Here is a 27,740-nt window from a genome sequence, read left to right on the forward strand (position 1 = left end):
TAAGATCGAATCGTACTACAACGGCATTGACGCTCGTCGGATGTGGCAGGGCTTGCAAACCATTACAGACCTCAAAAGGGAAGCACAGCCGAGAGCTGCCCAGTGACACAAGCCTACCAGACGAGCTAAACTACTTCTATGCTCGCTTCGAGGCAAATAACACTGAAACATGCATGAGAGCACCAGCTGTTCCGGAAGACTGTGTGAACACGCTTTACCGCAGCCGATGTGAGTAAGACCTTCAAACAGGTCAACATTCACAAGGCCGCAGGGCCAGACGGATTACCAGGACGTGTACTGAGAGTATGCGCTGACCAACTGGCCAGTGTCTTCACTGACATTTTCAACCGCTCGCTGTCCCAGTCTGTAATACCAACATGTTTTAAGCAGACCACCATAGTCCCTGTGCTCAAGAACACTAATGTAACCTGCCTAAATGCCTACCGACCCATAGCACTAACGTCTGTAGCCATGAAGTGCCTTGAAAGGCTGGTCATAGCTCACAACACCATCATCCCAGAAACCTTAGACCCACTCCAACAGATCCACAGATGATGCAATCCCTATTGCACTCCACACTGCCCTTTCCCACCTGGACAAAAGGAACACCTATGTGAGAATGCTATTCATTGATTACAGCTCAGCGTTCAACACCAATAAGCTAAGGTCCCTGGGACAAAACATGTCCCTCTACAACTGGATCTTGGACTTCCTGACAGGCCGACCACCAGGTGGTAAGGGTAGGTAACACATCCACCACGTTGATCCTCAACACAGGGGCCCCTCAGGGGTGCGTGCTCAGTCCCCTCCAGTACGGAGAAGAAAATAAAAAATAAATGTATGGAATGTATGCATTCACTACTGTAAGTTGCTCTGGATAAGAGCGTCTGCTAAATGACTAAAATGTAAATGTAAAAAATTTACTCCCCATTCACTTATGACTGCACGGCCAGGCACGACTCCAACACCATCATTACATTTGCCAATGACAACAGTTGTAGACCTGATCACCGACAACGACGAAAAATCCTAAAGGGAGGTGGTCAGAGACCTGGCAGTGTGGTGCCAGGACAACAACCTCCCTCTCAACGTGGTCAAGACAAAAGAGAAGATTGTGGACTACAGGAAAAAGAGGACCGAGCACGCCCCCATTCTCATCGACGGGGCTGTAATGGAGCAGGTTGAGAGCTTCAAGTTCCTTGGTGTCCACATCACCAACAAACTAACATGGTCCAAACACATCAAGACCGTCGTGAAGAGGGCGTGACAAAACCTATTTCCCCTCAGGAGACCGAAAAGATTTGGCATGGGTCCTCAGATCCTATGAGCTGCACCATAGAGAGCATCCTGACTGGTTGCATCACTGCCTGGTATAGCAACTGCTCAGCCTCCGACCGCAAGAAACTACAGAGGGTAGTGCGAACGGTCCAGTACATCACTGGGGCCAAGCTTCCTGCCATCCAGGACCTCTATATCAGGCAGTGTCAGAGAAAGGTCCTAAAAATTATCAAAGACTCCAGCCACCATAGTCATAGACTGTTCTCTCTACTACCGCACGGCAAGCAGTACCGGAGCACCAAGTCTAGGTCCAAGAGGCTTCTAAACAGTTTCTACCCTCAAGCCATAAGACTCCTAAACCTCTAGTCAAATGGCTACCCAGACTATTTGCAGTACCCCCCTCACCCCCTCTTTACACCACTGCTACTCTCTGTTGTCATCTATGCATAGTCACTTTAATTACTCTACCTACATGTACATATTCCCTCAACTAACTGGTGCCCCCGCACATTGACTCTATCGGTACCCCCTTCTATAAAGTCTCACTATTGTTATTTCACTGCTGTTACTTTTATCTCTTATCTGTATCGTTTCGAAATTGCATTGTTGGTTAAGGGCTCGTAAGTAAGCATTTCACTGTAAGGTCTACACCTGTTGTATTCGGCGCATGTCACTAATAAAATTAGATTTCACTCCCGAAACGGACGACAAATATACTGCTCAAAAAAATAAACACTTAAACAACACATCCTAGATCTGAATGAAAGAAATAATCTTATTAAATACTTTTTTCTTTACATAGTTGAATGTGCTGACAACAAAATCACACAAAAATAATCAATGGAAATCCAATTTATCAACCCATGAAGGTCTGGATTTGGAGTCACACTCAAAATTAAAGTGGAAAACCACACTACAGGCTGATCCAACTTTGATGTAATGTCCTTAAAACAAGTCAAAATGAGGCTCAGTAGTGTGTGTGGCCTCCACGTGCCTGTATGACCTCCCTACAACGCCTGGGCATGCTCCTGATGAGGTGACGGATGGTCTCCTGAGGGATCTCCTCCCAGACCTGGACTAAAGCATCCGCCAACTCCTGGACAGTCTGTGGTGCAACGTGACGTTGGTAGATGGAGCGAGACATGATGTCCCAGATGTGCTCAATTGGATTCAGGTCTGGGGAACGGGCGGGCCAGTCCATAGCATCAATGCTTTCCCTCTTGCAGGAACTGCTGACACACTCCAGCCACATGAGGTCTAGCATTGTCTTGCATTAGGAGGAACCCAGGGCCAACCGCACCAGCATATGGTCTCACAAGGGGTCTGAGGATCTCATCTCGGTACCTAATGGCAGTCAGGCTACCTCTGGCGAGCACATGGAGGGCTGTGCGGCCCCCCAAAGAAATGCCACCCCACACCATGACTGACCCACCGCCAAACCGGTCATGCTGGAGGATGTTGCAGGCAGCAGAACGTTCTCCACGGCGTCTCCAGACTCTGTCACGTCTGTCACGTGCTCAGTGTGAACCTGCTTTCATCTGTGAAGAGCACAGGGCGCCAGTGGCGAATTTGCCAATCTTGGTGTTCTCTGGCAAATGCCAAACGTCCTGCACGGTGTTGGGCTGTAAGCACAACCCCCACCTGTGGACGTCGGGCCCTCATACCACCCTCATGAAGTCTGTTTCTGACCGTTTGAGCAGACACATGCACATTTGTGGCCTGCTGGAGGTCATCTTGCAAGGCTCTGGCAGTGCTTCTCCTGCTCCTCCTTGCACAAAGGCGGAGGTAGCGGTCCTGCTGCTGGATTGTTGCCCTCCTACGGCCTCCTCCACGTCTCCTGATGTACTGGCCTGTCTCCTGGTAGCGCCTCCATGCTCTGGACACTACGCTGACAGACACAGCAAACCTTCTTGCCACAGCTCGCATTGATGTGCCATCCTGGATGAGCTGCACTACCTGAGCCACTTGTGTGGGTTGTAGACTCCGTCTCATGCTACCACTAAAGTGAAAGCACCGCCAGCATTCAAAAGTGACCAAAACATCAGCCAGGAAGCATAGGAACTGAGAAGTGGTCTGTGGTCCCCACCTGCAGAACCACTCCTTTATTGGGGGTGTCTTGCTAATTGCTTATAATTTCCACCTGTTGTCTATTCCATTTGCACAACAGCATGTGACATTTATTGTCAATCAGTGTTGCTTCCTAAGTGGACAGTTTGATTTCACAGAAGTGTGATTGACTTGGAGTTACATTGTGTTGTTTAAGTGTTCCCTTTATTTTTTTGAGCAGTGTACAACTGAATTCGTTGTCCCTTTCATGCCCTGCCTCCAGTCCACTTACCGATATCTGAACAAGAGAGCCTCATCGAAATTGCAACAAGCGGTTCTGTGAAAATTGAATTTATGTCAGAAGCAACTGCCAGATTTCTGGATAGGGCTGCGCTCAGAGTATCCTGCCTTGGCAATGCGTGCAACCACGTACCTATGTGAGAGTGGATTCTCGGCCCTCACTAGCATGAAACATGAAAACTAAATACAGGCACAGACTGTGTGGAAAATGATTTAAGACTGAGACTCTCCAATACAACCCAACATTGCAGAGTTATGTGCATCCTTTCACCCTTCTCATTTACCTGTGGTTAACAATTTTTCTTTAACAAATAAGGTTTTATAAGTAAGATGGCTAAATAAAGAGCAAAATGATTGATTATTATTATATTATTATTTGTGCCCTGGTCCTATAAGGGCTCTTTGTCACTTCCCACGAGCCGGGTTGTGACAAAAACTCACACTCATGTTTAATAAATGTATCGTATACTGTGTGTTTGGCAGGCTAACAATGATGGCAAAAAACAACATTTGAGAGTGCGCTGACCCTGGTACGCAGCTGGAAGTTGAATGTTGGAAGGGGTACGGGACTATAAAAAGTTTGGGATCCACTGGTTTAAACAATAACATGGAACTGTTGTAGTATGAATGTATGTACTAAACCAGAGCATGTCGATATCTAGAGCAAGTGAGTAGAAAATATATTTGAATAGGGATCAGTAGATTGTGCACTTCTCAAGAGTCAACTCTGATGTAAATTGCACCTACTTGGCATCTCGTCGTCATCCTCACTAACTTCCACCACCTGTTTTGCGGGACTCTCCTTCTCCTGGTCACTGCCTGCAGCTGTTTTCGCTGGCCGAGCCTCCACCTCATCCTCACTGTCGGAGTGCATTACAGCCTTCCACTTCCCTTTATTCTTGCCGCCCTCCTCTCCATCAGACTCTATCTGCGCTTTGTGTGTCTCAATCTCAGAGTCACTGCGTGCAGTCGAGTGTCTGCTCCGGGCTGGGGATGGGGGCTGATTCTCGGTCTCAGAGTCGCTCCCGGCTGCATCCCGTTTAGTTTCTTTCTCCATGTCGGAGGTGCTGCCTCTGCGTTTGGGCGGGGACTCCTCCATGTCGGAGGCGCTGCCTCCGCGTTTGGGCGGGGACTCCTCTATGTCGGAGGCGCTGCCTCCGCGTTTGGGCGGGGACTCCTCTATGTCGGAGGCGCTGCCGCCGCGTTTGGGCGGGGACTCCTCCATGTCGGAGGCGCTGCCGCCGCGTTTGGGCGGGGACTCCTCCATGTCGGAGGCGCTGCCGCCGCGTTTGGGCGGGGACTCCTCCATGTCGGAGGCGCTGCCGCCGCGTTTGGGCGGGGACTCCTCTATGTCGGAGGCGCTGCCGCCGCGTTTGGGCGGGGACTCCTCTATGTCGGAGGTGCTGCCGCCGCGTTTGGGCGGGGACTCCTCTATGTCGGAGGTGCTGCCTCCACGTTTGGGCGGGGACTCCTCTATGTCGGAGGTGCTGCCTCCACGTTTGGGCGGGGACTCCTCGTTATCGCTGTCTGCAGGCCTAGGGGCCTCCCCGTCAGAGTCACTGTCCTCCCCTTTGGGGCCCTTGTTGTCTGACCCGCTGGCCACGCCGTTTGTCTCCATGGCCCGAGCAGCTCCCTCACCATCATTATTCTCATCCTGAATAAAAAAAAAAATGGAAATATAAAACGCTTTATAAGTCTATGGTTAGGAATGGATACAAGGCTCTACAGCGTGACCATTTTACTTGCATATGTTCCTAAATATTTTGCTGTTCGACCTGACATTTTTATGTAGTGCCCCTAGAAAAATGAAGGATTCTAGCTTTATTGCCTCATTTTTCATTGTGCTCCTAAATTTCTGTGTGAGCCTACATTTTTCCTTCCAAAAAAAGGTCAGCATAGAGCCGTGGGATATTACAGTACCAGTGAATGGTTTGGACACACCTACTCATTCAAGGGTTTTTCTTTATTTTTACTATTTTCTACATTGTAGAATAATAGTGAAGACCTCAAAACTATGAAATAACACATATGGAATCATGTAATAACCAAAAAAAATGGAGATTCTTCAAATAGCCACCCTTTGCCTTAATGACAGCTTTGCACATTCCCACAACCAGCTTCATGAGGTAGTCACCTGGAATGCATTTTAATTAACAGGTGTGCCTAGCTAAAAATATTGAGATTTTTGGTTCCAACCGTTGTGTATTTGTGAGACGCAGAGAAGGTGAACGGATGATGTACACGTGTGGTTCCTACTGTGAAGCATGGAGGAGGTGGTGTGGGGTGCTTTGCTGGTGACACTGTCAGTGATTTATTTAGAATTCAAGGCACATTTAACCAGCATGGCTACAACAGCATTCTGCAGCGATACGCCATCCCATCTGGTTTGCGCTTAGTGGGAGTGTCATTTGTTTTTCAACAGGTCCAGGACTTCCTGACGGGCCGCCCCCAGGTGGTGAAGGTAGGAAACAACATCTCCACTTTGCTGATCCTCAACACTGGGGCCCCACAAGGGTGCGTGCTCAGCCCCCTCCTGTATTCCCTGTTCACCCATGACTGCGTGGCCATGCACGCCCCCAACTCAATCATCAAGTTTGCAGACGACACAACAGTAGTAGGCTTGATTACCAACAATGACGTGACAGCCTACAGGGAGGAGGTGAGGGCAATCGGAGTGTGGTGTCAGCAAAACAACCTCAAACTCAACGTCAAATAAACAAAGGAGATGATCATGACTTCAAGAAACAGCAAAGGGAGCACCCCACTATCCACATCGACGGGACAGCCGTGGAGAAGGTGGAACGTTTTTAGTTCCTCGGCGTACACATCACGGACAAACTGAAATGATCCACCCACACAGACAGTGTGGTGAAGGCGCAACAGCACCTCTTCAACCTCAGAAGGCTATGGAAATTTGGCTTTTCACCTAAAACCCTCAGACACTTTTACAGATGCACAATAGAGAGCATCCTGTCAGGCTGCATTAAGGCCTGGTACAGCAACTGCACCGTCCACAACCGCAAGGCTCGCCAGAGGGTGGTACGGTCTGCACAACGCATCACAGCAAACTGTGATGCAAACTATCTGTCCTCCAGGACACCTACAGCATCCGATGTCACAGCAAGGCCAAAAAGATCAAGGACAACAACCACCCAAGCCACCCCGCTACCATTCAGAAGGCGAGGTCAGTACAGATGCATCAAAGACTGAAAAACAGCTTCTATCTCAAGGGCATCAGACTGTTAAACAGCCATCATTGACACAGAAAGGCTGCTGCCTATATACAGACTCAAAATCATTGGCCACTTCAATAAATGGATCACTAGTCACTTTAATAGTCTACATATCTTGCATTACTCATCTCATATGTATATACTGTATTTTTTACCATCTATTGCTTCTTGCCTATGCCGCTCTGTCATTGCTCATCTATATATTTATATTTATATATTCTTATTCCATTCCTTTACTTAGATGTGTGTATTAGGTAGTTGTGGAATTGTTAGATGACATGTTAGATATTGCTGCACTGTCGGAACTTAGAAGCACAAGCTTTTCGCTACACTCACAATAACATCTGCTAACCATGTGTATGTGACCAATAAAATTTGATTTGATTTTGAAACACACCTCCAGGCTGTGTAAGGGCTATTTGACCAAGAAGAAGACTAATGGGGTTCAGCATCAGATGACCTGGCATCCACAATCACATGACCTCAACCCAATTGAGATTGTTTGGGATGAGTTGGACCGCAGAGTGAAGGAAAAGCAGCCAACAAGTATTCAGCATGTGGAAACTCCTTCAAGACTGCTGGAAAAGCATTCCACATGAAGCTGGTTGAGAGAAAGCCAAGAGTGTGCAAAGCTGTCATCAAGGGTGGCTCCTTTGAAGAATCTCAAATATAAAATATATTTGTATTTATTTAACACTTTTTTGTTTACTACATGATTCCGTTATTTCATAGTTTTGATGTCTTCACTATTATTCTACAATGTAGAAAATAGTAAAAATAAATTAAAACCTTTGAATGAGTAGGTGTCAAAATTTGGCAGATACTGTATATTATTTTTAAAATGTTAAATCGGTATGAGCAAGATGGTCTGGAAATCAAGAGGGCTTGACCACCACACTGGTTATCTGAACATCTTGCATAGATAACTATCCCCTTACCTCAGAGTGGCATGGCTCATTCCTCATCTCCTCTTCATCATCTGAACCAGGAGCATGTTCGTCCTGTACCGGGGTGCCACCACCATCTACAGGACATAACCAACACTTTTTTTGGCATTCCAGAATTAATGTTTACACATTTTTGTATCATATACAACGTGCACACAATAACCGATGCAACAGTAACCCTAGTTTTGTCACACCTGGACTACTGCCCAGTTGTGTGGTCAGGTGCCACATAGGGACTTGGGAAAATTACAACTGGCCCAGAAGAGGGTAGCACCGGCTGGCCCTTAAATGTACACGTAGAGTTAACATTAATAATACGCATGTTAATCTCTCATGGCTCAAAGTAGAGGAAAGATTTACTAAATCACTACTTGTTTTTGTTAGAAGTATTGACATGTTGAATGTACCGAGCTGTCTGTTTAAACTGCTAACACACAGCTCTGACACCCATGCATACCCCACAAGACATGCCACCCGAGTGGCCAGAGGGCATACATTGTATTGTGAAACCTGTTGTAAAAAGCATTTTAATGTTTAAAAATTATATTTTAATGTACTTCCTTAATTTTTGCTGGACCACAGGAAGAGTAACAGTTAGCTGTAGCCTTTGCAGCAGCCAACGATATCCATAATACAAAAAAAGCAATACTATTATTAATAATTCGTCTTTTTAAATAAACCTATTGCCAATAGGACCTAACCGATAATAGGGTTATAAAAATAAATAGGGTTAGGCTAACGTTAGCAAGCTACAGTAGTCCGCGCCGAGCCGGGATCAAAGCAGTTCTTACCAGAGTGGTTCCCGGAGAAGAATTCGTCTTCTTCGCCATCCATTTGTCCGAAGGACACTATGGACAATCAACTCAGTTCCTAGGCTCGGCGAATAATCACTTGTATCTGTGGTTATTGTGTCAACGAGAAAATGCAAGTTACGAAACAAGCAATCTGCATCGAAATTGGGCCCTGCTGCTAGCTAGTTAGCAACCACAACTTGAACAATGTCAAGATCTAGCTAACGAAATAAGACCATCTGGGCAGATGAGTCGGAAAGCTAGCCAGCAATGATAGTGTCTCTGGCCGGTCAACAAATTAAAACAATAGCTAATTGATCAACATTAGCAAGTAGCTGTATAAAACAGTCCTGCGATGTCCAAAATGGGGTCAAAGAACTGGCGCCGTCATATGCTCGTGCGTTCCGTTTTGGTCGCTCTTCGAATGACGTTGTCTTATGCGCATGTATTTTGAAATTATTCGAGACTCCTGTTGTACAGTAGGCTGCCTTACATTAAAGGAAAAGTTATATTTTCACAACCAATTCTCTTTTTTTATGTTAATAAGGGTCCAGACACCTTTCTTGAGATTTCACATGTTTTAGAGAAACTTACCCCAAACTGCACTGCCTCATCCTCGTTGTGTTGTATAGGGGCCCTGAAAAAAACATGAACAAAACACATCAAAACGTAATTTTAGAAACGGCAAATCTCTCAGTATAGTGATGCAGGTCTAGATGTTGTACACATGAAATTGTATCATTCCAAACTTTATCCGCAATGTTATATTTATTCCCTTTTCACAACTCTAGCGGTTCCATTTTCCATGTAGCCTGCTGCTACAGGTAACTGCCAAAATAACGGAAACACCAACATATAGTGTCCTTATAGGGCGTTGAGACACCACAAGCAGCCAGAACAGTTTCAGTGCACCTTGGCATATATTCTACAAGTGTCTGGAACTTCCTGTGTGGAAGAACTCCATGCTTTCAATATATTTTGTACCCCTCATTTAGTTAAGTGTTTCCTTTATTTTGGCAGTTACCTGTAAAATGGACAGGGGTATCTCTGGAGTCACAACAAAATGGAATATAAAGCTGTGTATAAAGTTCGGTATGACACAACTTCATGTGTACAACATCTAAAGACCTGCATCACAATACTGAGAGCTTTGCTGTTTCTAAAAGGATGTATTTTGGTGTTTTTGAGCCTTGTTCATGTCTTTTTCGGGGCCCACATACTACACGAGGATGAGGAAGTGATTTGCTGTTTGGGGTCAATTTCTATAAAAGGTGAAATCACAAAATATTTGTCTGGACCCTTCTATAACAAACCATTTACATACAAAATAGAGATTTAGTTGTAAAAAATAACTTTTCCATTAAGGACTGTACTCATCATTTACTCACTATTTCAATCACATCTGGGACACTGTGCACCATAATCCAATAAAAACTCAAAACAGTATTAAGACACATTTTATTATATCTGACTGTGCCACAGTAAAATAATATATAATAGGCCTATATTTAAGCAATAGGGCCCAAGGGGATGTGGTATATTGGCCATATACCACAAACCCCCAAGATGCCTAATTGCCATTATAAACTGGTTAGCAACATAAGTAGAACAGTAAACAAGTATTTCTGCGTCATATTGTCTGATATACACACAGCTGAAATGCTGTTTCAGCCAATTATAATCCAGGACCCAAACTACCCGCTTTATAATACATTCTAAATCCCTGCATTCTAATTTTACAGTTTTGGTCCACTTGTCTCCTCTGCGAACAAAAACATAACAATAACAGTCTATTATAAGGAGCCATTGCTTTCAATGGGATTGATCCAGACTCAAATTGAAAGATTAACCGGGGTGTAATCATTAGTACACACTGTAACAAAAATGTTTCACAACAGAAAATGTTCTGCAATGAAAACGAGAGTTCTTATTGGACAGATTTGGGTAGGTCCCTCCCTGTTTCATCCTGTTTGGTTCCTAGTGAATACACCCCACGTTCAGCAAGAATCAACGGTTCCCTCAGATGACCTGCAAGTAGCAACATGTATGGGCTATTGCATGCAGCAGTTCAGTCAGTAAGTGTAAGTCATCTAATAACATCTGAAATATTGGGAGTGGCTAATAACAATACATAAAAATATAATACTTTAGTATTTCAATATGTAACCCTTTTATATTCCTTATTTATTGCCTTTTGGGGCATTACAGCAGACTGAGCAAACACAGTTCATATGCATCCATCCAATGAAACATCCATTCACAAGAATTGGAGCATTCATTCCTTGAGGGTTTAAGGGTCTACTGAGCAGTATTCAAGACTGTAACATTGAATATAATAAGTTCTAAACAGGATTGAGATCCTGAGACCATTTGCTTCCTTGTAGCAGTAGGCCTAGTAGTTTATGTTTTCTTTTTCTTTGTAAAACTGTTCAGGTAACTTTTCTAATAACTTCAAAAGTGTGCTTCAAAACTGAAGCAAGTTAAAAATGTATATTTTTTACTTTGTTCAAGTCAGAATTTGATTTGTTATTTAACTGCCGAGGCACAATGACAACTGTCAGACACTGCAACCCTGAAGGACCAGGAGGGTGCAACTTTACAGAATGTTTAAATATACTGTAAATGTTTTGTATAGATTAGGTGTGAATGTTTGTTATGTAGAACTGAGAGTCATGTCATTTCTACCTGCAACGTTGTGAACGTTTCACCTCATTGAATTCACCCCTGGGTTCTCCATTCTTGACCTGAAAAGTGGTAATGCCCCTTTTCCTTTATAATTCCCAACCCTAGTTCTCCTCCTCTTTATTTACATGGGAGAATCGCTATTGCATAATCCTTGCGTACTCTCTCCTCACCTCCTTCTCAAAACCTATTGAATGAGAATGCCAGAGGCCCCACCCGTCTGACCTTTTCCTCCAATGGGTTTTTAGAAAGAGGCAAGATGAGAGGAGAGAGGACACGAGGAGTATGCAATTGAGATTCTCCCTATGTGTCTTCCTCCTCCTTCTCTGCCTTGTGCTGGTCATTCACCATCCTCTTGTCCTGTCCCTCTTGTCCGCTTCTGCTGAACTGTCGACGAGTGAGTCTTTCTGGATCGTGAGAAGCCATATCACTGAAGTCACGGAAGATGTCTTGAAATGTCTCATCGTCACCTGGAAAGAAACACACAAGCATTTTATCAACATTTTGTGTTTCGATTAAGGTTTGTGTTTAGTAGGCACGAAATGAAACAGAGTGAAACAGGCTGAACTATCTGTACTTGTTCAATAAGAACAAGCCATTTTAGTCTTCATTGCAAAACGTTTTGTTATGGTGAGCCCTAATGAATACAACCCAGCACAGCAAAATAGCATTCTAGGAGTTTTCACATTCAGCACGGACAGAGAAGTCTGGCTCATATCAAAACTCAAAGTCCTCCTTAGTTCTGAGTCTAGGGAGGCTGTTAGATGTTGTCAGCACGATGCGTCAATAATGAAGGGGGCTGTGCTTTTACTGGTTTGTTCTCCTCTTCGTCTTTCTCTCTCAAACACCCTCATGGACAGCCTCACACAGCCCCGGAGCACCGCCCTCTTCCTTTACAAATGTTAGATTTTCACATCCAAATGAGAGGTCTTAACATTTGAGATAACCAATCAAAGCGTGCTCTATTTCTGAGTGAATATTGCACCAACAAATGAATTCCTGTCCAGACATGGTACACAGCTCTCCCTAGCTGTGTACCATGTGGGTGGCGTCAGCCAAGCTACAGACAAATACCACAGAAGGTGAAAGAACAAAGTCTACTCACAAAGTTTAGATAAATAAACATTGTTGGATCGATTGGTTCACCTCAACTCTGGAAATCAGTATGACTTGCAACTCCATGGGAATTGGACTATATGGATAGGGCTAAATTGAAATGTTTCTTACAGAAGAAATATGAAAAGCATATGCATAAGCATGGTAGCAATTCAAAGGGAACAGTTTGGAGATTATGGGGAAATTATTAGACCAAAATTGAGGACACAACAGTTCACCACAGAACTGTTTTCTGTGCATTTTATACTGAACAAAAATAGAAACGCAACATGCAACAATTACAGTTCATATAAGAAAATCAGTCAATTGAAATAAATGCATTAGGCCCTAATCTATGAATTTCACATAACTGGGCAGGTGTGCAGCCATGAGTGTGTCTGGGAGGGCATAGGCCCAACCACTTGGCAGCCAGGCCCACCCACTAAGGAGCCAGGCCCAGAAGTCAGATGTGGAGGTCCTGGGCTGGTCTGCGTGGTCTGCGGTTGTGAGGCCAGTTCGACATACTGCCAAATTCTTTAAAACGATGTTGGAGGCAGCTTATTGTAAAGAACTTAACATTTAATTCTCTGGCAACAGCTCTGGTTGACATTCCTTCAGTCAGCATGCCAGTTGTATCTCCCTCAAAACTTGTGACATCTGTGGCATTGTGTTGTGCTACAAAATTGCACATTTAAGAGTGGCCTTTTATTGTCCCCAGCACAATTACTGTTGTTGTTTACGCAATCCAAAAACGTCCCATTATAAATGGCAATCTGGGTCAGGTGGGCATAATTTGAAAGCTTGTTCTATTGCCAACATGACTAGCTAAGTTATAAAATACAATCTTAAAAAGGAGTCATAAAGGAGTCATGGGAGCATTTAGGTGCATGTTCTGCCGCAGATTATCTTCACAATAGACAGACATTGGCTCATTCTGTTCATAACAACCTTAGGTATGAAGCTATGTCATCTTGTACATCAACATAGTGATCATAAACGTTGGCACTGTATATGACATGAGTTTTATGGAAATGTGAAGTGCACATTTGGATTCACAGGTGTTTGGCTTGCTTGTATGACATCACAGCAGTATTTATTATAATCTTCAGCGTCTCATCTTTCAAAATACACTTAAAATACCTCTTAAATTACAGCATTCCCCTCACTCAGACAACAAAACATTTGCAAAAGTTGCCCAATTAGTGGGAAGGATGGGGGCAACTTCTTGTCACGTGCGGTGCTCAAGTTCAGAAAAGCTGACAGGTCAAAACCCATACAGAGCTGTGAAGTGGAGGCCCTGAGCTCTGATGTCATGTATAGCATGTTACAGTACAGCCACTGCGTTCCAATTTAGTCATTTATCAGTTTATTATCTTCCATTTTCAACCCGTATACAGGTACGAGTGTAAAGGCCTACAGGCGAGAAACAAATAAAGGCATCAGCATTTTATTAAACATCAACATAGTGAATGTTACCCATAGATCCAAAGAATCCCTCTGAGTCTCTCATCTCTTCATTCATGCGAGCCATTCGTAGTCTGGAAAACAGTCCCCAAAAAATACAGGGCATTAACAAACTACCACAAAGCTTCCACTTTTCCTGCATTTCAGAGTGGATTTACTTACAGGGTTACGATATCGGCATGTGCTGTCTCTATGGCAATGGCGAGTGGGTCCTGCCCCCTCTCGTCAACTGCATACTGATTGGCTCCCTTTTTTAGAAGTAGACACACTTGCCTGTGAGAAACATGATACACACGTTATTCATTTGCACCTACCAAACAGATTTTAACCAATCATAGACTGATATACTATAGCCTAAGACATCAGTGGTTCTCAAAGTGGTACTGCAAGGGGTCAGCGACCAAATTATTTTTAAAAAGAAGAAAAAGGGGCCAGATGCTTGGGTTAGTCCGATCATGCACTGCAGAAATCATAGTAAAACTCTTTGCATGCTTTTTTATTGAATTCTCAAGTAGGAGCTGTGTTCTGATTATGAAGGGGTCCCGGAGGAATTTGCTATCACAAAAGGGGTCCCTGACCCCAAAAACTTAAGAGAACCCCTGGCCTGACCTGGAAGGACTTCTTCTACTGCTATATGTAGACCAAGGACTTTACCCTGACCATAAACTCTGGGTCCTAGTTACAGGCACTGTTCCAATAGCATACCAGTTAAAACGAAGCTACGTTTTGGGCATGCATAGTGTAGATATTGTAAAATAGCCAGCCGTAGTCTATGGCGTTGCCCATCCCTGCTCTATATACTGTATTCCCTGAATGTGTTATGGTTGGACGATGGTATCGCCCCCTATTGGCCAAAGTGAAACAGGTTTATGTGTGTGTGTGTGTGTGTCTTTGTGACACATGCCATGATGGAGCAAAGTGTCAGTCAAATGGGCCGTCTCACAGTAGTGAGTTATAAATCATGGGCTGAATAGAAGCAAAGTCTACCGTCTTTAGAACTGGATAATAATCGCTTTAGGACTATTTGCCTCATCCTCTCTTAATATTGTTTGTTCTATCGCTCTCATGAAGCTGTGATTGAGAATAGCCTACGTCTAGGTCCTATAGGCTCCGACTTTCATTCTTGTTCCTTTTTAAAGCGTCAACCTTCTTAGGCTATTTGAATATTTGGGATATAGGCTACTGTATATCATTCTAACTTGTCTTAAAGCTTTTATACTAGGCCTAGTAGGAGGATAGGTTATTGGCCATGGAGGGTCAGGGGGTTTTCTGACCAGCACAGATCATTTATTTCCAACGCTCTTGACATTCAGGCTACCTAGCTGTCAATCATTTCAATAGACAATACTATAGTAATATCGCCCAACCCTTGTCTGTGTGAAAGCATTGGTGTGAATTAAATAGAACACTATTCAACACCATACATATACTGTATATGTAACTGATGTATCTCTATGGGTGTGACCCTCACCCTGTGTGGCCCCAGGTGGCTGCAGTGTGAAGGGCACCTTGACCGCGCTGGTCACGGTAGTTAACATTGGCTCCATTCTGCAGTAGGAACTCACAGGCCGATAGGGAGCCCTGCAGACAGACAGAAATGCATATACATGTAAGACAAATGCACAACCCATGTTTAGGGCCCTGAAGTAAAAAAAATACACATAAAACCTAGTCAGGATAAACTTCGGGGCTTACCATGCTAAAGTATAAATATAACACAATCAATGTCAAACAGACTTAGCAATATTACGTTGCCATGATGTTGCAGATAAGCATGATGCATCACGATGCACTCAAGAGTATCACAGAATATCTGCACATGTGCATCGGTGCACTTCAATAGCTTCAATGTGATAACTGCAAAACCGAAACAGCTGAGAAGTTTAGCCCTGGGATTGAATGTCCTTAGCAGCTTGATATTGCTGATTACTTTGTGCATCGCTGACTGTACCTTTAAATAATGTCCATGGCGCTACTCACCCCAAAAGTTGAGCCAATGAGAGCAGTGCGTCCCTCCTCCTCAGCGTGGCTCCAGTTCACCTCTGCACCCTGCGCCAACGCTGATGCCATGGTGACCAGGTCCCCTTGGAAAGCAGCCTGGTACAACTGGCGTCCTGCATTCTCCCTCCCAATCTCTACAGTAACAATAATAGCGTCATTGAAAGAGGAATGGACTGAGACGAAATTTAGGAGTAGGACTCATTAAATTCACACAAAGACACGCATACCGACCGACAGACAGAGACACACAAAGAACATCAAACTCGTGCAGAGCTGAGTAGTACGATAGGGACCTACGTGTTTCAGGCGAGTTGGCATCCTTCACAAATCTTTTCTCCACATATTTCTCTTTAATCCATGTCTCTTTCTCTGGGCTGAAAGAGAGAGAGAGAGAGAATAACTGTTAAAGCAGGGGACTGTGCAGGGAGTCAAACTATTTTAGTAGTTTTGTTTCAAATCGAACATTGTAAAGCCCTATGTGAAGTCTTTTGAAACCTACTCCAGTGTTCACTCTTAGAAAAAAATTGTTCCATGTAGAACCCTGTGGAAAGGGTTCTACCTAGAGCCCAAAAGGGTTCTTCAAAGGGTTCTCCCATGGGGACAGCCGAAGAACCCTTTTCGTTTCTAGATGGAACCTTTCTAAGAATTCAGCTCATTCAGTGTAGCTCTTTAATAATCAATGCCTTTCAATTGATGGAGTAAGTCTCTTCCAATTGGAACATGTGAGACTAATATAAGGGGTTTTATTTTTATTTTATTTCACCTTTATTTAACCAGGTAGGCCAGTTGAGAACAAGTTCTCATTTACAACTGCGACCTGGCCAAGATAAAGCAAAGCAGTGCGACACAAACAACAACACAGAGTTACACATGGAATAAACAAGCGTAGTGTCAATAACACAATAGAAGAAAAAAAAAGGAAGTCTATATACAGTGTGTGCAAATGGCGTGAGAAGGTAAGGCAATAAATAGGCCATAGTAGCGAAGTAAGGGGAATATAAGGGGTTTGACAGTGTTGCCAAAGAACCTCTGTTGCGAAATGCTTACCGAGGGCTGCCAGCACTAGGCTTTACTCTGCCCTCTGCTGCACACCTGGACTCATATATCCCATTGATGACATCATTACCCAGACCACACAGCAGCTGCAGAGCAGAACAGAACAGAGCAGAAGAGTTAAGAAACTAACCTCATACTTAGGGGGCATTCGTTTTTTCCTGACCATGAGCTCTGACCAGTAAAACTCTTGGCCCTAGTTATGGCCAGCTGGTCATGCAGTCAGGAAAATCTCAGGGCTACTACTCATAATTGTAATATTTTATCTTGAGCTACAGAACTTTAATTTGTAACATGTGAGAATTCTGCTTACAGTACCTTCAGCTGTTCGGGATCCCAGGAGTCTAGTGTGAGAGATCGCACTTTGGAGAGATGGACCCCAAGGCTCCTTTTAAAAAAACACAACACAACAGAAACATGGTGGTCAGTAACACCGGTCTTGGGAAGCTACAGAGGGACTAACAGGACTAGGCAGGTTTTTATTCCAGCCTAGCACTAACACACTTGATTCAACTAATCAAGGTATGTGTGAAACCTTGATCTGTAAAATGAGGTGTGAAAGTGCTGGACTGGAACAAAAGCCTGCACGCCCTTTCAGTCCCCCCGGACTATAAACACCACACACTAGCAAGGCAGTACCTGTGGATGCCGGAGCACTCGATGCACATGGTGATACCCAGGTTGACGCTGGCCCAGCGTGGCTCCTCCTCACTGCAGTCGCAGCAGCGGTGGTTCCCCGGACTTTGGAGGGCCACAACCAAAGCGGCAGGCCTTTGAGGAGGCTGTCCTGGCTGGGGGTCTGAGGGGCTCTGGAGGGGCAGAGGGCTTTCTTTGGGCTGGGCACACAGAGAGGCATAGTTAGAATGTATTTGCCTAGAGATTCCTTAATAGGTCAATAGGACACTGACGGTATGCTGTTTTGTTTAGTTAAATGTGACTTTCTTTTGTTTTCTTTGTACTATTTTTTTTTATACAAAAATCTAAGTGCTACAATTGTAGTTAAATATTGTAGTATGGGAAATCTGTTAATGTGTCTGTAAGCTTGTCTGAGTTGTAAATACCTGAGGCTGCTGGGACTCCACTCTCTCGCGGTAGGCCATGTCTATGCTCCCTAGAACGGCACTGATCCAAGCCTGCTTCAGCTCCTCTGAGTCAGCCTGGAGGGCACAGCATCTGGGCAGAGGAAGACAGACAGGTCAATGAGGGATAACTTGGACTTGAGCTCTGCTTTAATTCAATGCGTCACATGCAAAATATAAGTAAAATATTTCCACTGTATCCGAAATGAGCTGTGATGCTTGCACTGTTAAATCTTAAATGACTGAGTTTTTATTATCTCACAGATAAAGCCCCACGGAGATACATTTAAACAACATTTGGTGGAAAACTTCAGAAAAAATTTAAATACTACTAAAAATATAGAAATTAAAACTGCTTAGCTACTTTTTAACAGAAACCAGCTCAAAACTGAAGCGGCGGTCAATGCTGTCCAGAGACTTCACCGCACACAGCCTGAGATCATCAAACAGCAACACAGGCTCCTCCTACAGGAAGACAACTGTCAATCACAAGTATTCAAGGACACAAAAATGTCTGTAATACAATTCTGCAGTACAACTATAATAAATGATTGCTCAAAAGACCAAATAAATACATAAACTGTCCTACCTTATGTGACTTTGTGTACACCAATTGGTTGTCTTTAATGGAGAACCAGCATCTAAAGCAAGATTTGAGATTTAGTGACGTGTTGAATACAGGGGAGTAATTAACTGCCATTGTGTGACATAAGTTGTAAGGTATCACAGTAAAGAATTTGTGTTTCTCTCGCTCACCTCTTCCATGTCTTGTTCTTTCTCCGAGATCTTTTGAAGAGGTAGCCCTGTATGGTTTCCCCACCATCAGGACAGGAACTTAGTATGGGCTCCCCTGAGGCATCCTGGACACAAACATTTGTGTTAGTTAAGTGATAATCCTTCAGCAACTGTGAGCGTCTGGCATCTGATGATAACACTCACTCTTTGCTGGATCAGTAGGTGGGTATTCTCCAGGTCCTTTCTTTTAGCTGTACATTCAGTCGAGAGTTGGGAAAGCTGTCAAAAGGCATATTATCATAAATCTCAATGAACCAGTAGACAATGATATTGGCAGCCACATTCTGGACTATATACTTCCTGAGTGGCAGGCACAAGCACAGATAGGGCTCAACCAGTGCCCAAGCACCTGCCCCTTTGACCTCCTCTGAAAAAATGTCCTCCCCGCTCAGAATGTTTTTATTAATTACTTTTTCAAATTGTATTTTTAGTCTCTTTTCAATGTTTTAATTTTATATGTAACAAATTTCACATTAAACTAGCTCATTTAATTAACTCTTGGGAAAAATCCCCCTCCTCACCATCCAGCTTAAAGTGCGCACGTCTGACTTCTGCATGCAATCAGTGGCCAATGACACCGAACGTAGAGTATGTCCTTTTTTGTTGTTGTTGAGAACCAGGCTATTTTTGTTTTTTTACAGTCATGCCAGGTATTTTTAGCTACAGAGTTTTTACTGGTCAGGTCGCATGGTCAGTAAAAACACCTGTCCTTAGTTATAGTGACTTTCCCTCAACTAATAATCACATCGTCTGGTATCACCTGTGCGGCCATGGACTTCATAGTGGGCTCCAAGTCTCTCAGCAAGTCAAAGCCTTGGTGGAAGAAGGTATACTGGGCATGGAAGTAGGAGAACACCTGAAACAAACAATATAGGGATGACTGATCAACCAATTCTACATCTTCAGTTTCAATATGACATGCCCACTCTCCAATGTTCTTCACAATTCACATTTTAATTATTTATTGTCATTCATTACACTGTGTTCACCTGGGTATTTAACTACGTTTGCATTTAAGATCACCCACTACAGCTTAGAAACTGGGACTCACAGAATTTAGGATGTCCAGCTTCTGCTGGGCCTTGAAGTTATTCAGCTGCAAGAAGAGCAATGGTTAAAAGGACAAATTAACAAAAACAATGCAAGCCACAATCTAAAAATCTGTTAAACTTTACAAATTGAATTTCAAAGCATTGAACGTATTAATATGACCTCACCAATCGCTGAAGAAACCAAAATGAATGCCTTAACTCCATTAACTCTGGGTTCTGTTTATTAGGCACCAAACAGAAGAACATGGACTGAAACAAGGAGGGACTTCCTTCACTTATCCAATAAGAAATGCTCATATTTTGTTTTCTGTTGCAATTATTATTATTTTAATTCCACCTTAATGAACACAACCCAGGCCTCATCCTTGTCATTAATAGCCATCCTAAAATGCACGTTTGCTACTGTCTAGACATGTCATGGGTTGTCTGGTTATGCACCGGCTTGTTTATGATGACATACAGTATCTGTTCCTGCTCTGTTAGACGTACCTAAACGTGTTCTCTCACCTGCTTACTCAAACCTTAAACAAATAAACCCCTCCCGCTGTTCCAGGATGTCTTTGCCAGTGAGTCCTTTGTCATCTGAGTTCTCTGCTAAATAGTCTCTGCTGGGAATGCCCTACTTCAGCAGCCATCATCTGCTCTCTGAGGAATCACACATTCATTCAATTTCCAATCTGGCCCTCATACCATCGTCATAACCTAATCATCTCCCTTCATTCCCTCTCCTCCCCCCTGTAACTATTCCCTACGTCATTGCTGTAAATGAGAATGTGTTCTCGGTAAACTTACCTGCTAAAATAATGGTAAAATAAAAAAGATCACAGCTGATTGTACTTTGCACTGTGAGCAGAATGAAAAGAATCATCTAAGTAAGAATTACCTGAGTGCTACTCACTCCGCTAACAATTCCTACCCTGTGTAAACATCCTTAATCCCAAGAAGGGTTGCAAAATTCCAGAAATTGTCTCCAAACTTCGCAGGTATTTTCGGAATTCCGGGTTGGAGACTTTTTACACCTTTCCAAAATTTTGCAACCCTAATTAGTACTTCCTCAAACTAAAGTGAAATTCTTCGACTATAACTAGCAGTTTATTTTCCAATTGTATGTACTGATCTGTGGTTATGCATCTGGCTATTGCATTTACCTGCAAGCAGTAATCAAGGGCAAAGTGCTGGTGACATTTGCGTGTGGCCAACAGCAGATGGCTGGCACGCTCTGCATCGGTGACTTTGTGGCGGTATATCTGGGCATTTTTCACCGCTGCTGTCTCCAGATCCTCCCCAATCCGCACAAACTCCTTCCTAGTCTCTCCTAGCTGGGGTATGAACCTAAATGACAAAGACATAAAGGACATTTATAATGCATTATGATGCAGTTATAATGCATTGTAAAACTTGTCATGAGCATGTAAGACCCCTGTACACTGTCTTATAATTATCTCTTCTTCTTTTGTCACATACACCTGTTAGGTGTAGTGAAATGTGTTGTTTTACAGGGTCAGCCATAGTAGTATGGTGCCCCTGTAACAAATTAGGGTTAAGTGCCTTGCTCAAGGGCATCGAGAGATTTTTCATATTTTCGGCTCGAGTATTCGAACCAGCAGTTAGTAGCCCAATGCTCTAACCGCTAGGTTACCTGCCACCCTAATGATAATGATCCTGACTAGATTCCAGCCATTTTGAGCAAATTGAAATATCGAGAGACCTAAGCCTTATTAAAATACATTATTAAGGCTCATGCTTATAACAAGTTATAAGTGCAGCTGTGTGTGTGTGTGTGCACGGCAACATACTGTGTGAGAAGGTTTGACAGCTGCTGAGTGATAGCTCTCTGCGTCTGGTCAAACAGCACCTAAAAACAGGAGAGAACCACTAGGAGAGTAAAACATGCGCTGACTAAAGCACATAACAAGTGGACAACAATCATCTGTCTCAAGTGGAACTCAACTCACAGTATGAAAGTTGATCATCTCCTGTAGTCCTTGAATGAACTGACTCATGCAGTTCTATGAGGACAGAAGAGTAGAATGCAACAGACATTAATTTAGTGATAATAAAACAGAACCAAATTCCAATTTTAGCCTAATGCTTTGTGTCCCTTATAATTGCCCCAAACCCTTCTTTCCTACATTTTCACCCTCTCCCTGTTCATACAGACCATGATGACGCTGTCACGTTTGTGATACGTGGAGAACTCAGCCAGTCCATCGAGGAAATGCTGATTTGCTGTGTTGTATGCTTGCCCTGATTCAACCATCTTGCCACAGAGCTTCATCACCTGCATCGGGAGGTATACACACTCAGATATTTATCACTTACAATTGACATCACTGCAGAAGGAAAATCATTATGCTGCTACATTTTCAGAGCACAAAGAACTTTGCACCTTTTCCACTCGACTCTGCAGCTCTGCAACATCAGTTTGACACTTATCCAGGGTAAGCCTGAGCAAAACCAATAAAAACAGATTATTCCCCAGTCTCCAGAAACTCACCATCAGAGCTATGAAATGCACCATATTGTCATAGTGTCATTTTGTTTAAAATCATCCAGACCAGTGTTGTGACAGGTAGAGGAGCAAGGAGTTTTTCCTTAACACCTGAGCAGGAAAAACTCCAGGCCCTATTGAAGGTTACAAACCTAAATGCAGGTGAGTCCTGGATGCATTCTTCATAGTCCAAGAATGAATCCATTGTGGCTGCGATTTCTCTTCAGTGGTAATAGTTTTGGGTAATAGTTTTGGCAAAATAATTCAACGCAATGGGGAGACCTAGATAGCATTAAGCTAGCTAATACCGTTAAGCTAGCTATGTTTATAAACTGTCTAGGCTATTCATGATACAGATTTAAAGTCACAACTTGCATCACCAACAGTGACAATAACATAACCAGTTGCTACAAGTATAAAGAATGAAACAAAATGTAATTGACATGTTCAGTAGCTAGTGCATTAGTGGCATGCCTATCATTAGCCTTCGAGTAAAGGATAGCCTAAAGCTAGCCGGCTAGGTATCCTTCCTTGAAAGACGATCGATGGCATCTGAAAAACCGTCATTCGTTTTTCTGAGCACGAGCGGCAATGACCGCTTACAACAAGTTATGGACTGCATGAGCGTGTAACAGCTCAACAGAATTTTCAATATGTCCCTTTGTAATAACTAACTATAAATACTAGTCTCAAACAGCTGTCTCCGCATACATGCAAGGTGTTGTCAATCGCTTTTTGTAAATATCCGATGATGACTATTATTCTGCTAGCGGCACTAACGATGACGTCACGATCTTATGGTAATGACGAAACCTTCAAAATAAAAGCCCCGACTTCAAAACATTGCAAGGTGGATAAATCATTCTAAAGATAATACATTTGAATCAATGTCGATTTTTATTGTGCTTCTTAGCAAATGCAAGAAGGATTTTATGGAAAATATATGTTCTTAAAAACATTATTTTCAGACCACTTTTGAAAAATACAAATTTTAGACTGGCATGTCACAATATTGGTGCTATAATGAAAAAACTATTATATGTGCCAGTTTCAAAGTGGTGTTGGAAGTACTCATTAGAGTGTGTAGAATCTATATATGGTGTCATTTCATAGGGTACTGAATCATACGGAGCCTTTTACTCCGCCCACTGCATTGGCCACAATGAAAATCACTGTAAATGCATTACATATAGGCTTACATAGAAAAAACTATTATTTGTACGGATGTAAAAGTGGGGTTGAGAGTACTCATGAGGGTCTGTAGAATCTATATATAGTGTCATTTCATGGGGCACTGAATAATACAGTGTTGCTGGCCTTTTACTACACCCATTCCATTGGCCACAATGAAAATCACTGTGTATGCATTACACATTATATGCAATACATATTGGCTTATAGAGAAAAAAATATTATTTGTGTCGATGTACAAGTGGGGTTGGGAGTACTCAGAAGGGTCTGTAGAATCTCCAGCACCAGTCAGAAGTTTGGACACACTGTCACGGCTGTCGTAAGAACGGGACCAAGGCGCAGCAGATGTTGAGTTCCACATATTTATTACAAAGTGAAAATTTAAGCAAAAGCAAATAAATCAATAAACGACCAACGGAACCAAACCAAAACACCAACATAGAAATGTTAAACTAGAACACCCCCTCGTCACGTCCTGACCTACTACACCATAGAGAAGGGCTCTCTATGGTCAGGGCGTGACACACGTACTCATTCAATGGTTTTTCTTTATTTTTACTATTTCCTACATTGTAGAATAATAGTGAAGACATCAACACTATGAAATAACACACATGGAATCATGTAGTAACCAAAAAAGTGCTAAACCATTCCAAATATATTTTATATTTGAGATTCTTCAAAGTAGCCACCCTTTGCCTTGATGACAGCTTTGCACACTCTTGGCTTTCTCTCAACTAGCTCACCTGGAATGCTTTTCCAATGGTCTTGAAGGAGTTCCCACATATGCTGAGCACTTATTGGCTGCTTTTCCTTCACTCTGCGGTCTAACTCATCCCAAACCATCTCAATTGGGTTGAGGTCAGGTGATTGTGGAGGACAGGTCATCTGATGCAGCACTCCATCACTCTCTTTCTTGGTAAAATAGCCCTTACACAGCCTGGAGGTGTGTTGGGTCATTGTCCTGTTGAAAAACAAACGACAGTCCCACTAAGTGTAAACCAGATGGGATGGCATATCACTGCAGAATGCTGTGGTAGCCATGCTGGTTAAGTGTTTGGAATGCCGTTTGGGTCTTTATGTGTCAAAAAAGATACGTGTCAAATAACAATATGCAAACTATATGCAAATATTGGCCAATCACAAATAAGTTGCATGTGAAGCCAGCTATGTGAAAAACATTGTCAATCATCACCACCAACAAACGAATAAGTCGTGTCGAACCTTGAAAACATGAGACCGCTTTTAAAGTTTTGCCAACCAAGTACAACCACCTTGATAACCACCCCAGGAGGATCAGGTAGGATTAATTCTGGTTGGTAATACCTGGCAAAAGTCAACATTAACTGGCACAGCTACTTAACGTTAATGTAACGCTCCTCCTTTCTATTATTAGCCTATCTAGCCATGTTATCGTTTGTTATTTATCAGTATGTCCGTTCGAGTAAACTAGGCCTTTACATTACTGTTATGTTGTTTTATGATTTTGTTTACTTTTTCTTCAAATATCGCTTGAACATGAAGGGTCATAGGACTGGACTGAACTACACTAACTAGCTAGGTATGGCTAACTATAGCAGCAGCTACCGTGGGGTGTGCGAGTATGGGCGGCGTCGATTATGCTGAGTGTCATTAGTGTAACTTTTTATAAAGTTTGCACCTGTCAGATTGCAATCATTCAGGAGACGGCATAATGCTTGAGTCCAAAGGCGGCAAACAGGGAGAAACCGGCTGATAAATATGAGGGTTTGCCTGATCGCTGACCCTACCATCCAGCAGCTATTTTCTTATTTTCACCCCTCACGTTCTAACTCACTTTCTCCTTCTCCCTCACCTTCACCTCCCTCATCTCCATTTGTTTATAAACAAATTGTAGTATTTAAAACCTTAATGTCAGAGTATTTTCCCTTAGGATCAATCCTTATTCTATTTGTCATACATTTTGAATGAGCTCCCCCCCTCTAGAACAGACATAAGTGACATTTTACGTTCGCTATAGAGCCGAGTGGACCAGGACAACTGCCCCATCGTCGACATGATAAATGTCCACAGGGGCAACGCCCTAAACAGTAGCCTGTATGCGTTTCAACGCAAAAACTTGAATGCAGGGGCTAAGATGGATGTTGCATTCGTGTACGTTGAGTCCAAAGCGGAGGGGGCAGTTGACCAAGGGGGAGTATTACAGGCTCCTCATGAGGGACATCAAAGACTCGGCCATCTTCGAGGGTCCGGAAGGAGCGAAACGGCTGTCCCTTCATGTTCATGGTAAGCCTTCTTTTTACCTGTATTAAGGTCTGATTTTCATGTAAAATACAAAAATTAAGCCAAAACAATTAGTGAAGAGGCTTTTTCAGGTGCTTTGTCCAGGGCGATATATCATAGGGATAATAAAGCTGGCACACATTTGAAATTGTCTTTTTAGCATCACGAGGGCCTGTATAGAACCATTGGGAAAATGATCAGTGTGTGTGTGGTCCATGGAGGGGTTGGGCCACACTTCTTCTCTGAGCCACTCTTCTCAGCAGTGTGTGGGAAGCCTGCACCATCACTCAGTCTGGAGGAGGTGAGCCATACTACTCTGAGAGCACATTTGGAAAATGTCAGTTTGATGTCCTCCCTAACAGAAACAGGAAATAATATATCATTTTTTACATGTATGGTTTCTTTTGCTGTGTTTAAATTCTTGATTGCCTGTCATATATTTTTTTATTCTAGATCAAAAAAGCAGAGGACCTATCAGAGGTGAATAACAAATTGGAGGAATCGGTAGACTGACTGAGCCTACTGGGGCTGAAAAGGATTGTTGTCAAGACAATAGAGGACAGGGATGGTGTGATTGAGTTGGTGGCTCAACAATTTGTCCAAGGGAGCATGCAGGTGGCCTTGGAGCAGTAAGTCAACTCTGTCATAAATATGTGAAGTACTTGTCATTACCGCCTCTAACATAAGTATTTTGAATCGGTCCACCCCCCCCCCCCCGAAATCAATACACATCACTAAATTTGCCCTTCACACTTATTTTTTTAAATATACATACCGTCTCTAAACCATAACACGTTCAAATATGGTCTCAACTCTTTTGGGCTGCTGGAGGCATTGGGGAACCACCAGACAACTTCCGAGCACTTTTTGTGGACTCCATAAAGCCTCCCACCTGTTTAAAGTAACCTATTCCATACCTGGCGGCATACCTCACTGGGCAGCAGAAGAAAAAGTACCTAGAGGCAAACACGTGTGCTGTGACAATAAGGCTCCCTCTTCATAGCACCTACAATGCCTTTAGGGAATTCATGACCTCTGGTATTGTGAATTCCCCGCATTTCGGTGTTGCATAAAAACACATTATTATGATACAGAAATTATAGAATTGTATCCAGTAGCACTAAACTACAGTAACAATTGAGTGTTTGAAAATGTAACTGCACATCAACATTTTAAGCATTTATCTACTTACCGTCTATGTATTGTTAAATACATAGACGGTAAGTAGATAAATGCTTAAAATATTACAGTGCATTCTGAAAGTATTCATATTTCCTCAATCTACACACACCCCATAATGACAAAGCAAAAACAGGTGTTTAGATATTTTTGCAAATGTATAAAAAAAATATATATATATCACATTTTACGTAGTAAGTATTCAGACCCTTTACTCAGTACTTTGTTGAAGCACCTTTGGCAGCGATTACAGCATCGAGTCTCCTTGGGTATGACGCTACATTTTTATTTATTTAATCCATTTTAGAATAAGGCTCTAATGTAACAAAATGTGGAAAGTCAAGGGGTCTGAATACTTTCCGAATGCACTGTATATCTGTATTGGCTGTTAATGTTCACTTAATGATTAGTAATTCTAAATTAATTATACAGTCCATATTGTTGTTTGTCTTGGTGTTTTATGGTTTTGTTTTTTAGACACACTTTACTGACACTTCACTAATAACCAATATTCTTTACTGATATTGACTGAAGAACTGCTGCCCTATTGCTGCCAACTCATCCAAATCTGATAATTTGATGTCCTACATTTAATAACAAATTAACTTTAGCCATTATCATTTAATTGGAGCTACATGCAATAAGGCTTCCCATCCATTGCATTAAGTGACAGCTCCACTTCTGGGAACTGCACCTTTGTAAATTTCAAATGCATTAATCTAAGACCTAGATCCATTAGTCCAAGGCTCTCCAACCCTGTTCCTGGAGAGCTACCCTCCTGTAGGTTTTCAATCCAACCTC

At 42.8% G+C, this 27,740-nt stretch overlaps 2 protein-coding genes and 1 long non-coding RNA gene across 10 annotated transcripts in view; 1 reads left to right on the forward strand and 2 right to left on the reverse strand.

Annotated features, from left to right (window-relative positions):
* LOC115162856 (protein IWS1 homolog) overlaps window positions 1-9,010 on the reverse strand; it is a 39,500-nt gene extending 30,490 nt beyond the window's left edge. Inside the window, exons 1-4 of one of the 4 annotated variants that reach the window (XM_029714301.1) lie at window positions 8,596-9,009; window positions 7,796-7,881; window positions 5,138-5,278; window positions 4,372-5,095 (exon numbers count right to left, since the gene is read on the reverse strand). In XM_029714301.1, coding sequence (XP_029570161.1) covers window positions 4,372-5,095; window positions 5,138-5,278; window positions 7,796-7,881; window positions 8,596-8,638 — 994 coding nt within the window. In that variant the 5' untranslated portion in view covers window positions 8,639-9,009. Of the gene's footprint in view, window positions 1-4,371; window positions 5,279-7,795; window positions 7,882-8,595 lie in introns of all 4 variants that reach the window. The other 3 variants (XM_029714298.1, XM_029714302.1, XM_029714299.1) reach the window with 3 other exon arrangements.
* A 1,026-nt stretch (window positions 9,011-10,036) lies between these two features.
* zgc:162872 (BAR_ACAPs and ArfGap_ACAP domain-containing protein) lies at window positions 10,037-23,075 on the reverse strand. Of its 5 annotated transcripts, XM_029714305.1 has the most exons (22): window positions 22,460-23,075; window positions 22,206-22,263; window positions 21,978-22,097; window positions 21,772-21,825; window positions 21,613-21,671; window positions 20,965-21,148; window positions 19,816-19,860; window positions 19,525-19,620; window positions 18,909-18,983; window positions 18,726-18,829; window positions 18,559-18,610; window positions 18,334-18,434; window positions 17,952-18,063; window positions 17,530-17,726; window positions 17,209-17,278; window positions 16,885-16,979; window positions 16,135-16,211; window positions 15,817-15,971; window positions 15,308-15,417; window positions 13,999-14,109; window positions 13,849-13,910; window positions 10,037-11,747 (listed from the first exon to the last, which is right to left on the reverse strand). In XM_029714305.1, exons 1-22 carry the CDS (start codon window positions 22,510-22,512, stop codon window positions 11,581-11,583), a joined length of 2,157 nt encoding a protein of 718 aa, XP_029570165.1. In that variant the 5' UTR covers window positions 22,513-23,075; the 3' UTR covers window positions 10,037-11,580. The 5 variants fall into 5 exon arrangements, with proteins under 5 accessions (XP_029570165.1, XP_029570168.1, XP_029570167.1 ...); XM_029714306.1 differs by lacking the exons at window positions 10,037-11,747; window positions 13,849-13,910; window positions 13,999-14,109 and having other exon boundaries at window positions 15,304-15,417; XM_029714308.1 differs by lacking the exons at window positions 20,965-21,148; window positions 21,613-21,671; window positions 21,772-21,825; ... (1 more) ...; window positions 22,206-22,263; window positions 22,460-23,075 and adding exons at window positions 19,982-20,065; window positions 20,324-20,952.
* A 1,602-nt stretch (window positions 23,076-24,677) lies between these two features.
* LOC115162859 (uncharacterized) lies at window positions 24,678-27,057 on the forward strand. The gene is made up of 3 exons (XR_003869656.1): window positions 24,678-25,763; window positions 25,921-26,061; window positions 26,214-27,057. It is a non-coding gene; the product is annotated as an uncharacterized LOC115162859 (long non-coding RNA).
* Window positions 27,058-27,740: the final 683 nt, after the last annotated feature.

Source organism: Salmo trutta, chromosome 26 (assembly GCF_901001165.1).
Source record: "Salmo trutta chromosome 26, fSalTru1.1, whole genome shotgun sequence".
Classification (NCBI taxonomy): domain Eukaryota; kingdom Metazoa; phylum Chordata; class Actinopteri; order Salmoniformes; family Salmonidae; genus Salmo; species Salmo trutta.